At 36.1% G+C, this 15,978-nt stretch overlaps 1 protein-coding gene across 2 annotated transcripts; it reads right to left on the minus strand.

Annotated features, from left to right (window-relative positions):
* Positions 1–2,193: 2,193 nt before the first annotated feature.
* Positions 2,194–15,586, minus strand: LOC133180777 (baculoviral IAP repeat-containing protein 7-like). 2 transcript variants are annotated; one of them, XM_061315239.1, is made up of 9 exons: positions 15,489–15,586; positions 11,400–12,948; positions 10,930–11,142; positions 9,747–10,100; positions 9,125–9,307; positions 8,511–8,636; positions 3,817–3,984; positions 3,556–3,591; positions 2,194–3,274 (listed from the first exon to the last, which is right to left on the minus strand). In XM_061315239.1, the coding sequence occupies exons 2-9, from the start codon at positions 11,998–12,000 to the stop codon at positions 3,087–3,089; spliced, it is 1,869 nt and encodes a 622-aa protein (XP_061171223.1). In that variant the 5' UTR covers positions 12,001–12,948; positions 15,489–15,586; the 3' UTR covers positions 2,194–3,086. The 2 variants fall into 2 exon arrangements, with proteins under 2 accessions (XP_061171223.1, XP_061171224.1); XM_061315240.1 differs by lacking the exons at positions 2,194–3,274; positions 3,556–3,591; positions 3,817–3,984 and adding an exon at positions 5,286–5,365.
* Between the last annotated feature and the right edge of the window lie 392 nt (positions 15,587–15,978).

The following is a 15,978-nucleotide window of genomic DNA, read 5'->3' on the forward strand; positions in this document are numbered from 1 at the left end:
AATTGTCGCCGGCGACAATATGCATGGCCGTAATTTTGCCGATATATAGATTACTATAGTAAACATAGATACTATATAGATACTAATATATGTTTGTACCCCCTCAATAAAAACGTCTGATGACCTTTTTTTTTTTTTTTGCTTGTCGCGAAATTGATGGTAGTGCTCCTCAACTTTCAACTGAAAAATGTATGGCTGTGCCCCCCCCCCCCCTTAATGAAATTGCTGATATGTCTGATATGTATCGATGGACGATGATACGTGCAGTCAGGGTAGGTACATTTTGTCGCCGACGACAATATAATATGTACAAAACGACAGTATGTACCGTCACACCTCTAATGGCATGCTTAACGATACCAAAAACAACATAAGATCGTCCTTCACAGTGTATACAATACAGTAGCGACAACGGACCGATGACAACGGACTGAATTTTCGTATCTTGTCATGACAACGGACAAAAATTGAAATAAATCAAAATTTTCAGTTTTAATTTGTTCTCAATTTTTCTGTAAAGGCTTACAACATGTCTTGATACTGTCTGCACCATTTAGTGTGTATATTATATTTTATTTACGAAAAATATAACATCTCGGAAGGAAAATGAATGAAATCAACATGTGTTTTCAACAGGGTTTAATATCGCCAACGCAAACTCCTCTTTTATTACTTGTTTTTAACGGCTGACATTCATACAGCACCAAATAGAGTATCAGCCCTGTTTCCCATTGCAATTTCAGACATTGTTGTAGATAATTTAACTTGAAAAGTGAAAAACTTCTCACAGACTGTCTTCTCAAGTCATGACAACGGACGGATTTTATCATAACCTCACCTGTATGTTCATGACAACGAACCAGTTTTAGTGCTTAACTTTAAAGGTTTCTGACAACGGTACTGTCTAGGAACTTAACGTGTTCCTGGCCGTGCATAATTCAAAAAGCGTACTATAAAATGACCAAGATTTCTCCAGAGTACTTTAAAAAATTCTGCTGTAAAACCATCACTACCTGGACTTTTGTTATTAGACATTGCCTTTAATACAGATAAAGCTTCAATACATGAAATGACACCTTCCAATAGAAAAAGTTCAGTGTCATCTAATTTAGGGACATTAAATTCTTCAAGGAATTCTTTAAGATTAATTTTTAACATCATTTACTACTTGAGGTGTATAAATTATTTTGTAAAATTTTTCAACTTCCTCTAGAATTTCAGATTGTTTTATTATCAGTTTTATTACATCGAAATTCCAAATGTAAGGATGTAAATAAATAGGGTTTAGTGACGTAGTTTTAGTGCTAGATGTTTTTGTGTTCATTTGTTTTGGGGGTTTTTTCTTGAGTTTTTAACCTGTCTGTGCCATGAGGAAGGTACAGGGCGTCCCAAAATTTTGGCAATTTTTTTGTTCGTGTTGTTGGCCATTTATCTTAACTTCAAAGGGATACATCGAATCAACATAAAAATGAAAACGAATATTGTTCATAGAAAAAACATCGTCGATATATCAAAATGTTGAATTGAAGACTGCAGTATGAAACTTCTTTTCATGTCGAAGTTTTTTAATGAATTCTGCTTCATATATATACAAAAATATATCTGCTAATAACGGAGCACAATTGGTACCCATGGGTATTCAGACAAATTGTTGGAAGACTTGATCTCCAAAAACAACTTAAGATATTGCCAGTAAGAATTTCAACTTCAGAGTATTTGTGCGTACAATCAGATTTTTTTAAACAAAAGTTTGCAAATGACCAATGACAAGATAAGTGAATGAGTTCCATTTTCAATGTTACGACAGATGTCAATGATGTCAAAAAGCCTCAACTTTAATTTATCGTGTGGAATGGTTAAATTATTGAAAAGTCATACATTTTGATGATATTGATTTGGGCAAATTTTGCAATTTCAAATTTTGTTTGGAGTTTTTAATTATCCACATCTCATCAACACAACATCTAGAATATAATGTTTTATAGTACTTCTAAAGTTTCTTCTTCACTGCTGCTAATATTAAACCATAGGAAAATAATAACATAAATATATTAAACGCAATTTTGATTTGGTAATTCAGTTCTCATCTATGATAGTAAATTTTAATATTTATCACATCTATTGCTACATTATAAGGAAAGAGGTAAATGTTGTGTATTCACTCGAATAAATGAGATTTATAACACAGCTCCATGCGGTTACAAACTATTTATTACGGAAGTACATGAGTAACATTTAAAACCTAAAGGTACAAGTCTACAGAGTTACGGAATACTACAGTAAAGATATAGCAAACAGTGACAGATATGAAAAAAATCAACTAAGAAATCAAATCTGAGAACAGAGCATAAAATCCAGGGGCCGTTTTAGAAAAAGATCTTATGATCAAGACCAGATTTAAATTATCTGTTTTAAATTGTTTTGAAAGGGAATTTAATCCTTAAAATGAATTCAACACGATATTTTTTGCTAGAAATTTCAAACAGAATCAATAGTTTTTCAACATTTTACATTCAACTAAAACTTCTGGTCTTAGTCGAAAGGTTTTTTTTTTCGTAAAACCTGGATCAGGTGCCTGGTGGGAGTAAACATCTCCTGTCAATATGTCATACACAACAACTTTCATTAATTCCCTTGTACCTTGTGAACTTGACTTATCTCAATGACCATATTACATGTACAAGGTCAGACTACACAAGGTCACAAGGTTCCTTTCTTTTAACTTCTCATCATTCTAGATTTCAAAGCTTAGTCCTGACACTGATGTCCTTCTTTTTACTCATGTACAATGAAACCTTAAATAATACATTTTAATCTAAAAATACAATCACATGATACAAAATTAGCATGTCCAAATGGTATTTATTATTTATCAACGAACTTTGTAGGAAAAAGATCTTTAAAAACCGTTCTTAGATAAATTCCAGAAATAAAATGCAGCACTCATTGTAATTAGAATATCCTTTTAATTTTTTATTGCTGAGGGTATGAATTGTAAATAAGTTATTGCGTATTTTTAAAAAGTCTTCATAATTTTTCTATTGCATTAAAGTTCTGATCCTGACACTGGTCTCAATTATAAAGAATTAGGGAATAAAAGTCCTGACTGTGCCCCTGATTTCAGCCCTACATATGGGACACTGTCTGACAGCAGGGGCACACATCACACAGCAGCAGAGGTGACCACATGGGAGGAACACCATCCCAACCTCAGCATCCAGGCAGATCTTACAGGTCTTCTGCTCCCGAAGGAGGCGATTCTCCTCAACAAGGTCTAAATATAGAAACAGATATAAATAAACTCAGGTCAGTGTGAAAGATATTATCTGGACACCATAGCGGCCATAAGATCTAAAGTACATGTATATTAATGAAATTTAAAGAACAAAAATAAAATGTTTTTTTTTTAAAGAAAATAGAAGTCACAATCCAACATTATGTGAAAGATGTTATCTTGACATGATAACTGTAGAAATTGAAAGATGGGGTCACAGTAACAGATTTTAATTATGGCACACATTATTGTGAGCTCTAAAATAAAATAAAAAAGGTTACCTTTAGACCCACCTCCAGTGGATGATGATGGCTCCTCTACAAAAGTTGAGAATGAAGAAGAGTTATTACATGTATTAAGCAAAGATGCTTTCATGTTGGCTTGGGACAAATATGTTAATACATGGCTGTCTGTAAGGCTATAGCTTTATTTTGTATTCATAATTATGTTTTTCATGGGGACAAAAATGGTACAATCTGTATTCAGCATTTAGGCACCAAAAGGGATAAAAATCAGGTTGAATTTAAAGGTCGTTTTTTTACCTGATTTTGCTGAGGACTGACTAGCATTACTAGGTGTTGGTGCCCGGGGTGGAGTGTGGCTGTACTCAGGGAGGACAGGCTCCTGTGAGGCAACATTGAGGACCTCAGGCTCCTCCTCCAGAGTGAGGACGGCATTCAGGAGGGCCTCGGCTGAGGGGTAATCATCACCTGAAGGAGAGGATCAGATATACACACAATACTCAAATCATAAAAATGGGTCAATGATAAACAATACAGAGTGAGGACACAATTCAGTAGAGCCTTAGCTGAGGGGTAACCATCACCTATATACATACAATACTCAAATCATAAAAACAGGTCAATATAATCACAGCCATGACAAACAATACAGAGTGAGGACACCATTCAGAAGAGCCTTAGCTGAGGGGTAACCATCATATATATACATACAATACTCAAATCATAAAAACGGGTGAATATAATTACAGCCATGACAAACAATACAGAGTGAGGACACCATTCAGAAGAGCCTTAGCTGAGGGGTAACCATCACCTATATACATACAATACTCAAATCATAAAAACGGGTCAATATAATCACAGCCATGATAAACAGTACAGAGTGAGGACACCATTGAGTAGAGCCTTAGCTGAGGGGTAACCATCACCTATATACATACAATACTCATATCATAAAAACGGGTCAATATAATTACAGCTATGATAAACAGTACAGAGTGAGGACACCATTGAGTAGAGCCTTAGCTGAGGGGTAACCATCACCTATATACATACAATACTCATATCATAAAAACGGGTCAATATAATTACAGCTATGATAAACAGTACAGAGTGAGGACACCATTGAGTAGAGCCTTAGCTGAGGGGTAACCATCACCTATATACATACAATACTCATATCATAAAAACGGGTCAATATAATTACAGCTATGATAAACAGTACAGAGTGAGGACACCATTGAGTAGAGCCTTAGCTGAGGGGTAACCATCACCTATATACATACAATACTCATATCATAAAAACGGGTGAATATAATTACAGCTATGATAAACAGTACAGAGTGAGGACACCATTCAGTAGAGCCTTAGCTGAGGGGTAACCATCACCTATATACATACAATACTCAAATCATAAAAACAGGTCAATATAATCACAGCCATGATAAACAGTACAGAGTGAGGACACCATTGAGTAGAGCCTTAGCTGAGGGGTAACCATCACCTATATACATACAATACTCATATCATAAAAACGGGTCAATATAATCACAGCCATGACAAACAATACAGAGTGAGGACACCATTGAGTAGAGCCTTAGCTGAGGGGTAACCATCACCTATATACATACAATACTCATATCATAAAAACGGGTCAATATAATTACAGCTATGATAAACAGTACAGAGTGAGGACACCATTGAGTAGAGCCTTAGCTGAGGGGTAACCATCACCTATATACATACAATACTCATATCATAAAAACGGGTCAATATAATCACAGCTATGATAAACAGTACAGAGTGAGGACAGCATTCAGTAGATCCTCAGCTGAGGGGTAATCATTACCTGAAGGAGAGGATGAAAAGTGCAAACAAATACATTAGGAAAATAGGTCATCATAAATTGCATTATAGCTATGGGGTAATCATCACCTCAGGGACAGGATCAGAAATTAGGGCTGTGTATTGAGCAGAAAAACTCAATACGATATGATACGATATTTTATAATGCGATATCCAATAAGATACGATACGATATTTTATAATGCGATATCCAATATATTGGATTCTTTAACATGTCTATCAAAAAAGTCTTTTAAATCATTTAATGCATGAATTTTATAAACATAGGTAATCAAAGATTACAGAGCTCACCTCAATGAATTTTGCTTTTAAGTAAGGCAAAGTTCCACATTAAACTAATAATCTAGTAGTGTACATCCCAAGATGCAACATGTATGCAATTTTGATCTGATAGGGCTTGCAGTTACTTTGGAATGGATTCATCGAAAAACTTAGAACTAGTAACTCATCCAGAAAATGTCATTCAAATTCAGCATCTTAAGCAAGTTTAAAAGAGTTCATCTCTTGATGCATTATCCATGCAAGTTTGGTTCAGATAGGCCTTATGGATTCTTAGTAATGGGCCTGGTCACTCATCTGGAAAATGTAGGTCAAATCCAGAATCCAAAGCAAGTCAAGTAGTGTGCATCCCTAGATGTATCATCCATGCAAGTTTGGTCAAGGTATGGCAAATGGTTACTTCAGAAGGAACTTGCTCCAAAAACTTAACCTAGTCCCTCATTAAGAAAAATGTAGGTTGGATTCAGCATCCGAAGCAAGTCCAGAAGTGTGCATCCTTAGGTGTATCATCTATGCAAGTTTGGTCAACATAGACTGCATAGTTACTTTAGAATGAAGCTGCTCCAAAATCTTTAACCTGGTCGCTGGTCCGAAAAATGTAGGTCAGATCCAGCATTCGAAGCCAGCCTGGTAGTGTGCATCCTTAGGTGAATCATCATCATTCCTGCAAGTTTTGTCAAAACAGGGCTTACAGTTACTTTAGAATGAACCTGCTCCAAAAACTTTAACCTGGTCAAATCAACCGGAAAATTTAGGTCAGATCCAGCATCTGAGGCAAGCCTGGTAGTGTGCATCCTTAGATGTATCATCCTTCAAGTTGTAAGTTTGGTCAACATAGGCTTATAGTTACTTGGAAATGAGTCCTGCTCCAAAAATTTAACCTGCTCCAAAAACCTTAAACTGCTCTAAAAACAATAACCTGGATATTCCTTAGCTGAAATTGTAGCATCTGAAACCTTGACTGATACAATGAAACACACTAGAAGCATCTTCCATGCAACTCTGATTAATGTAGGGCACAGAAGTACTTAAAAAGAAAACTGCTTTAAAAACTTTAACCTGAGACACCGACGCCAACACGGACACCGAAGGTATCAAATAAGCTCCCCCCAACTTCATTGAGGTGAGCTAAAAACTAATTGTTTTATAACCCATTTCAAAGTTCTTATCTCACTGTCATAACAAATTACACTTCAAATTCGAACTTTTAATGACTGTTAGTGTAAAAACAGGTTAAAATAAAGTTGTCTATGTATTTTGTAATATTTATCTAAGATGTACTAATCTCCTTAATGATTATATCATTATTCATTTGATGTATTTTAATTCTAAACAGTAAAAATATCACCTTTGGTGATTGAAAATTCCAACTTTTTCAAAGAATTATAAGAAAATCTGCCTATCCGATATGTATTGGAACTTATTTTTTCGCTACAATACATTTTTAAAAATTGATACGTATGGATATACTGTATGTGTACATAAAATAACATATTCAAAATTTAGCGCAATCACCGGGTATGGAGTGGTTGGCGTAGTCATGAATTAGCGCTACACATAAAACCCTAAAATATCAAAATTAAAAAGTTGTACTTATTGTCTAGGAGTTTAAGTAAAATTTTAATTTCTTACTCTAAATAATTTTTAAACATTGTTTTAGATTATTACGGAAGCCGGTAGGTGCCAGGTAGAAAAATATCTTATCTGGCGGCCGCCAGATAAGTTTCTGGCGGCCGCCAGATAAATAACTGGCGGCCGCCAGAAACCTATCTGGCGGCCGCCAGAAACTTATCTGGCGGCCCCCATATAATTTTCTGGCGGCCGCCAGATAAAAAGATCTGGCGGCCGCCAGATAAGTTATCTGGCGGCCGCCAGAAACCTATCTGGCCGCCGCCAGAAATTATCTGGCGGCCGCCAAATAATTATCTGGCGGCCGCCAGATAACTTTCTGGCGGCCGCCAGATAACTTTTCTGGCGGCCGCCAGATAACTTATCTGGCGGCCGCCACATAATTTCTGGTGGCCGCCAGATAATTATTTGGCGGCCGCCAGATAATTTCTGGCGGCCGCCAAATAACTTTCTGGTGGCCGCCAGATAAGTTTTCTGGCGGCCGCCAGATCTTTTTATCTGGCGGCCGCCAGAAAATTATTTGGCGGCCGCCAGATAAGTTTCTGGCGGCCGCCAGATAATTATTTGGCGGCCGCCAGAAAGTTATCTGGCGGCCGCCAGATAAAATATTTTTTCTACCTGGCACCAACCGGCTTCCGTAGATTATCATGTCCACCTGGCTGAAAATAGCCTTAAGGTATTTATTGTGAGGTCGTAGTTTGGTTGTTGAGCATTTAATTACCGACTAGTAATCTGATCTACCCCCAACTTGGTTTTACTCAGTCTTCTTTCTATGACCAGCATCTCGCTGTTCAAATCTACCCCCTACTTGTTTCTCTCAGTCTTCTTTCTATGACCAGCATCATGCTGTTCCAATCTACCCCCTACTTGTTTCCCTCAGTCTTCTTTTTATGACCAGCATCATGCTTTTCAAATCTACCCCCTACCTGTTTCCCTCAGTCTTCTTTCTATGACCAGCATCATGCTGTTCCAATCTACCCCTACTTGTTTCCCTCAGTCTTCTTTCTATGACCACCATCATGCTGTTCCAATCTACCCCCTACTTGTTTCCCTCTGTCTTCTTTTTATGACCAGCATCATGCTGTTCTGATCTACCCCCTACCCGTTTCCCTTAGTCTTCATTCTATGACCAGCATCACGCTGTTCTGATCTACCCCCTACCTGTTTCCCTCAGTCTTCTTTCTATGACCAGCATCACGCTGTTCCAATTAACCCCCTACCTGTTTCCCTCAGTCTTCTTTCTATGACCTGCATCACACTGTTGCGATCTACTCCCGTTTCTAAAACAGCTCGAACCATTGGCAGTTCCATACGAGCTCGGATTTCTCTCGCCTCTACTTGATGACCTGTAAAATGTATAGATGATGTGTAAACAAACTGTACTCCCTATTCAAGACATGAAAGAGATGCACAAATATACATAATCATGTGTAATACAGTTTCTCTGAACCCCTGCCCCAACTATCAAATTTCTTGCATGTAAAAAAAATTTGAAATGTAAGATTATACAAATACATACAAATGTATACTGTGAAATCATTTTAATTCATATGTTCAATGTTCCTGAGCAATCAAAACTTTCATTGGATCATATGAAGACGGAATTCCATGAGTAACTTGTAAATTCAATAAACTTATATGTTGGTAAAAATAAAACCCATAGGGATATAAACTTGTGGGTAAGGAAGACCCATGAATTGAAATCTACAAACATTGGTTCAACATGAACAATAATGATTCAACAGTATTTGTCATACATACTAAAAATCTTTTGTAAATTTTCATGATTGAATCAACAAGATCCAGAATGTTTCTCAGCCTAGAGCTAAATTACCAGAAGTAGACAGGGGTCGATTAAATCTTTCCTGTACATTGCGTATAAACTGGTCTCCCTTTACAGTGCGAACGAATGAACAACGTGGGAACCAGCGAGCATGCTCCACCCACGGTTCATCGCCCGGCTCCCAATTCCGCAGTCCGCCATCGCAATAAAAACATTTCACATTATCTCCAAACCCTGTGGATAGAACAAGAGCTGTCATTAGTTGCTATGGAACATCAATTCAGTACAACTAGATTCTGTGTTTTCACAAGTAAATTTCCATGGGGATCAAATTTCGTGGCTTTGATAAAAAACATTTCATTGATATAAAAACTTTTAAATAGCTTCATATTCTATCATAACTAAAATTAAGAGTTCATTTATCCCCTAACTTCTTGGTCTGGCTAAACCAGAAAAAACAACAAATTAAAATTCATTTGGTGTTCAACAAAAACTTATAAAACCACAGCATTTTGTGACAAATATATAGGCCTACACAATACACTTCATATTACAATGTGTTAAAATATACATAGAGGTACATTTTCTATGTATACAATTTGGTGGGAATGTAGCATAAACAAGGCAAGTTCCAACAAGAATGACACAGAAGACCTACACCAATGTTTTATACCTGCATAAAAGAATCCGGCAGCTGCCAGTTGTGGAGGGGTCTGGTGCTTGTACTGCGGCCAGTTATTGAATGAAGTCAATCGTGTGCTTTCCACTGCATAGTTACCATGCCGAGGGCGGTCAGTGTTTATCCCCAGGGCCTCCATGTTACCCAGGGGAGAATTGTTCAGATTCCCCGCAATGTTGACCCTCTGAGCAGGCTGGGCTGGCGTCATCCTTACATTTCCGACGTCGACACCCAGGATAAATGGACAGCGGGGAAATTTGTTTTTGTGTTCGATGTGAGGTTTTTCTCCGACATCCCAGTCACGGAGAATACCACGACAAAAAACACACTGGACCCTGTCTCCAGTACCTATAATTACACACATCCAGAATTTACTTAAATTTATATACATGTATGGTGTACTGGTACTTTTAATGTATATGTATAATGTACTAGGAATTATGTTATATCCCATATCCCAGTCTTAGTTGTGATGGTAAGAAAAAAAAATATTATTATTAACATGATTAAAGACACTTTGTCATCATAAAAAGTTAAGGACGATGGGTTTTTTTTTCTCCAGAAGTCCAGTTTCATACATTGTTTTCTAAATGTTTTTATAAAACTTTTCAATCTATTGTGGATCATATTTATTTATTATTTTAAAGTCATAAAAAGTCATTTTAAAAAACTGACTGTCAAGTCATTACTTCATTCAGTAAGAGTTATTTCCCTTTTTGACACAAGTTATTCTGAATATAAAATTGTACTGATGAATTCATTGTTGATGATTGTAGCTTTGAGGAATTTATTACACCAAGGTTCTGGAGGAGGACATTATCTGGCATACTTATATATTGAAAATATTTTTTCCCACCAAATAAATTTCCCTGATGCAAAAAATCAAACTTCAAACATTTTGAATAGCTTCAATTGAAGTTAATTTTAAAAGTTATGTTACTGATCATATGCTTGCTATATATGGTGAGTATAGGAGCAGAATTTGCAAACATCTTATTATAATTCAATTGTAATGACCTTGACCTAATACATATATATCTATAATTATATGATACATCGTAAATACCTGTCCTTAACTTTACACTAATCTCAGCATAACACTACCCCCTTACCTGTGTATATAAATCCTAAGCTGGCTAAATCTCCAGGGAGAACATGGTATAACCCTACCCCTTACCTGTGTATATAAATCCTGAGCTGGCTAAATCTCGAGGAAGAACATGGGCTGATGCTGGGAAATTCCTAAATGTTTCCAGGCGATTTCTCTCATAGCGCAGGAAGCTAGGGTCACCCTCTAGTGGCAGAGGCTGTGAGGGAGTAGCCTCATTCTGGGAGGAGGGGATTCCACCACTCAGGGTTTGGGGGAGACTGGGTGTAGCAGCCTGGGGACCTGTTAATGACCAGAGTATAATAATCCACAAAATTTACTGTCACCATGGTAAAATATTGACCATTATGTAAAATAATCAACATTTACTGGTATCATGGCAACAAAATTACTACAGTGCATATAATTGTTACCATTTATTTTTGAAAATGAAATACAATTATATATTATAAGGACAGACTAAAGATTAAAATAAATTGTTTCAAGATCTTTAACATAGGGGTCAGGGTCATTGATTAAGTATCAAAAATTTAAAAAACCTGACAATCCCAAGCTGAATCTCTGGGGAGGCTGTTCCAGCGACCCTCCTTCCTGGCTATTCCCTCTTCCTCCCCTGTTTTCCTGAGATCCGGTTGAACCAATAGAGGAATCTCTGGATCTACTTCTCGGTAAATTCATGGATCCAGGCGACGAGTCCGAGATGTGGCTCATGACTGGACGATCTCCTGGCGATTCTGGGATGAGATCTCTATCTCGCTCCACGTGTCTCTCACTGAGCAGGTGAATTATCTTACTGAAATATGCAGGAAGTGGTTCTTCCACTAAATTGCTATAAATAGGAATATTGTTGGTTTGCACAGAATTTGACAGCAGTGGGCAGTTAGCATTCAGCTTTTGGTGAACCAGACTAGGCTTATCCCCTGGGGCCCAGTTTTCTTTTTCTACGTGACAGAAATAACACTGCACTTTGTCACCTTCTCCCAAGTAAAAAAATCCAGTCTCAGCAAGTCGAATTACAAACACCTTGGCATTCCAGTTTCTAAATGTGTAAAGACGAATCAGTTCACTATTACACTGTTTTAATAGGATAGAGTCAGAAATGCTTAAGCTTTCTAAATTACGAATCAGTGCTTCTTCCATGCTAGTAATTCACAAGTCATTTTTTGGCTTCAAATAAAAATACAGTGCACATTCAAAGCAAAACTATTTACATATCATTTAAAGATAACAGTTCTTAAAGTTGATTGTTGCAATCCTGCAGTACAGGGTATAACAAATTATAACTGTCACTTGTATTGTGATTGCTCATGAAAAATGAGTTCTTTGTACAGTGACACCTATGTTTTCCTACAGTTCGTGAGCCTCGCTTTGGATCAATCCAAACCTCCTTCTGTTGTAGCCTTTTTCTGATGAGTGACCCAGTTATCCACGGTAGACAGTACGTATCTGAGAAAACCTTTATAGGAACAATTCCCTTGGAACGGTTGTTTTGTTTATGATGCGAGTTTTCTGCATCTATGACCAGCAGGCACAACAATACAAGGGAAGCAATCAAGGCAAGTCTGGAGAACCTTAAATGTGAAACAGATTTTCTCCAGGACGATTTTTCTGTGATAAATAAAAATTGCTTCTGACTTACTGAAAGCAAGTTTCTGAATTTAAATGTCTCAAAACATGCAAATGAAGGGCAAGTCAGAATTTTATAGGGTTTTCCACTTCTTTGAAAATGGCCATCAACATCTAAATATCTCCTCTTTAAATGTTTAGCAAAGATTCCATCAGAATTCACCTGACTTCTTTCACTAGTTTTAAAGCAAGGAAATGGAGTCAATTTTTTATAGGAAGAGGTTATCTCTCCTTCTAATTCTTTCAAATTCTTAGGTGGACCTGAATTTCTCTCAGGGTGGATGTTGGAGAATTCGGGTTGACTCCTCTCTGTAGTTGACGGAGTTATCTCCTCTTCCTTTACTGGTTCACAGCACACTGGTTCTGAGTTTTGAAAGCTTGGAGACGATTGGTCAAGCCATGGAATGGTCATCGTGATACAAATGGTTCTCTTCGCAAATAGACAGGATCATATTTAGATTCCTAAAAAAGACATACAGGTTAATATAAACTTAACATTTTATAAAACTTTGTTTTATTATATTAAAAGAATTTTAAAATAAGAATTTATTATTTTTACAGGATAAATTTTTGGTAAAAATTTCACATTTATTGTAAAGTATATTAAGTTTGTTTAATAATAAATGTATACTCCAGGAGCTACCCTAGAAACAGTTTGTTTATGTCTGTAAGACATAACAGTTTACTGTTAGGACAGGAGAAATTTTCATTACAGGAGAAGAGGTGAGGAGAAAAATGCAAGAGAACAGACATGTTGAAAACTGTTGGTCCTGTCGGCAAGGCCGGTAAAAATTTGTCTGGATTGATAACTTTCAAGAAAATGTCAGTCCAAGTGACCGTTTGAAAAAAATCGAGCATGAAGCAAATTTTAAAAAGATGATCACAGGTAAAGGTCACAAAAACAGAAGAAATGGCCGTGTAGTGACAGTGGTCAATTAAATTTGTTACAGCAAAGACATAAAACATGTTATTTATCATGTTTATTAGGGATGGGTATCAGAAAAAATTTCACATCATGATATATCACGATTTTTTTCCAAAAATATCACGAATCGTGATATTTTTACACACAATTTTTACTACAATTTCAAATGAATTTCCGTGATATTTCTTAAAAATATGCTTTAAAAACATAACTTTACCTTTTAAATTTTCATTTATTTAATATAAAGCATGTCTGGATACTGTTGTTTAACTATTTTCAACATTTTTTATGCTTTCTGTAATTGTCATTCAATAGTTTGAATAAATAAATGAATGATTTCCAGAATTTATAGTTATGTACCAAACACCGGTATTTAAGTCTCCTTATCACGATATGTATCATGCAATAAAAAATCGTGATATATACCGGTATACCAATAAAATTGCACATCCCTATTATTTATGTCTCTGATTAAAGACTCTCTATCCTAATAAAAGAAACTTGTGAGATTGAAGGCTGTTAAAAATAATAAAAGGCATTTTGGTGCAGTTATTTATTTTCCTTTCTCAGCGTCTAAATAAGGTACATGTATCTGGTCTAACAAAACTTTGTTCGGTCCAACAGAACATTTGACTTTGTCAGACCAAATGTCTGACAGTGATTTCAAAATTTTGACAACTCTGTGAGAGAACAGATCAGATTCAAACCCTCTTCCCTGAATCACTAGTCAGGTGCTTTATCAACTGACCTATCTGACCACCAGCAAATAAACCTGCCCAACCTCCAAATTTTTCTCCTCACCCGATTGAATTGGTGCCGGCTTTTGCCCAGAAAGTGACAGGTGGGGGTCCTGCCAGGAAAAACCCTGGGTTGGTGTCTTTTGAGGGGGTGAAAACCTTCAAGGAGTGAGGAATTTGTCAGTTAGGCAGGTTCAATTGTTGGATAACTCATTGGAAAAGCACCTGTAATAATAATGTAATTTTCACATTTTTAACACAGGTACTCGTTTTACAGAAACAATCCTTAGGTAAACGCAACAGAAGTGCATAGAGAATATATTACATATTATGATAACACCCAAGAAAGATTATTACGTCAGGCCAAAACTCTCTCGGACGTTATCGTAATAACTGATACATTCTTGGTGTACTTCCGTTGCGTCTACCTAAGGATTTTTCAATGCACTGACTGCAATGCTGTTCAAGGATTAATTGTGGGATTCTTACGAGATGCAGTCAATCCGACAGCATGAACTTAGACAGAAATTTATGTAGAGACAATGTGAACCGACATTTTATGTTGAAATACAATATAAACATGTTTTTAAACCCAGAAAGACCACTGGGGGTACAAAGTAAACAGACACGAGTGGCATACCTTTCTCTCTTATAATGTATAGTGGGGTATTTTTGTGTGGAACAATTATTTTGGGTTTTTCACGATTATTTCCTATGGTATACGATGAATAAGTGTAATAAATATAATTTGTGAAAAAAATTTCCAACAAGCATCGGGGTTGAATGGGGGGGGGATGTCCTGTCCACAAGTACCTGTGATTTTTAATTTGTAATTTTTATGACTCTACACAACTCTATACTCCATACAACTCAAATAAGTTAATTTGCATTTATGTATAATTAATTATTATATATATCTGTTGACCCTCGTGTCAATTGGTTGCTCTTAATTAGAAAATGAACTGATTCTATTTATTGATTCCCTTTCCCATGTTTCCAGATGCCATAAAATTAGCATCAATTAGATGATAAACACTGGTAAAGGGTGAATCATTCACATTATGAATGGCATTTTTCCAAAAAAAAAATCTCAAACAACTTTTGTACATCGAAATGATGTCTACCAAAAATCTACGAAAGTCGTTTGTTTTCAAAATTTAAATAAATACATTATCAATCGATTACACGTGTTTATATTTAGCTCGAAATGGAGAAAATCGGGAAATCCCCTCAAAATCCTTACACTGCTGCAACTTTTACATTATCATTGCTGGTTGACTGTTGTACCTTTCCGTTTAATGCATTAAAACCTAAAATTAATTTTTATCTTCGTCTCATACCTTATTACATGGATCGTATGTGCATATCTGCAGCAATTGCTCAGGAAACAAAAGAACAATGAAATTACTATACGTCAGTCAAGTGCAAAGTTCTTTATACTTCCGCCATTACGAAGATAAAATGTAAAACCAACAGGGTATTTAAAATATCCGGATTATTTGTGTACCATCCTTGTCTAGAAAAGGAGAAAATTAATACAGGATTGATATTTGTTTTATAAATGAAAACTTTAGAATTTTAGATTTTTTTCTTAATTCTCCGATCCAAAAGTGCTCCACTCTCTCGCACCTCATCACCAGTGCTGTTCGACTTTTTCTTTCCTTTTTTTGGAAGGGGGGGGGGGGGTCTATGACACATAATTTACATATTATTTAAGTGAAAATCAACGAAACAAAGAAAATATTTAACAAGCCCTTTGTAATAAAAAAAACTAAAAAATAATAAAACAAAACCCAGGCAAGTATACAAAAGATGTATAGATCTGTGTAA

Source organism: Saccostrea echinata, unplaced genomic scaffold (assembly GCF_033153115.1).
Source record: "Saccostrea echinata isolate AGI-Se365-2 ecotype Australia unplaced genomic scaffold, CSIRO_AGI_Sech_v1 ptg000007l, whole genome shotgun sequence".
Classification (NCBI taxonomy): Eukaryota; Metazoa; Mollusca; class Bivalvia; order Ostreida; family Ostreidae; genus Saccostrea; species Saccostrea echinata.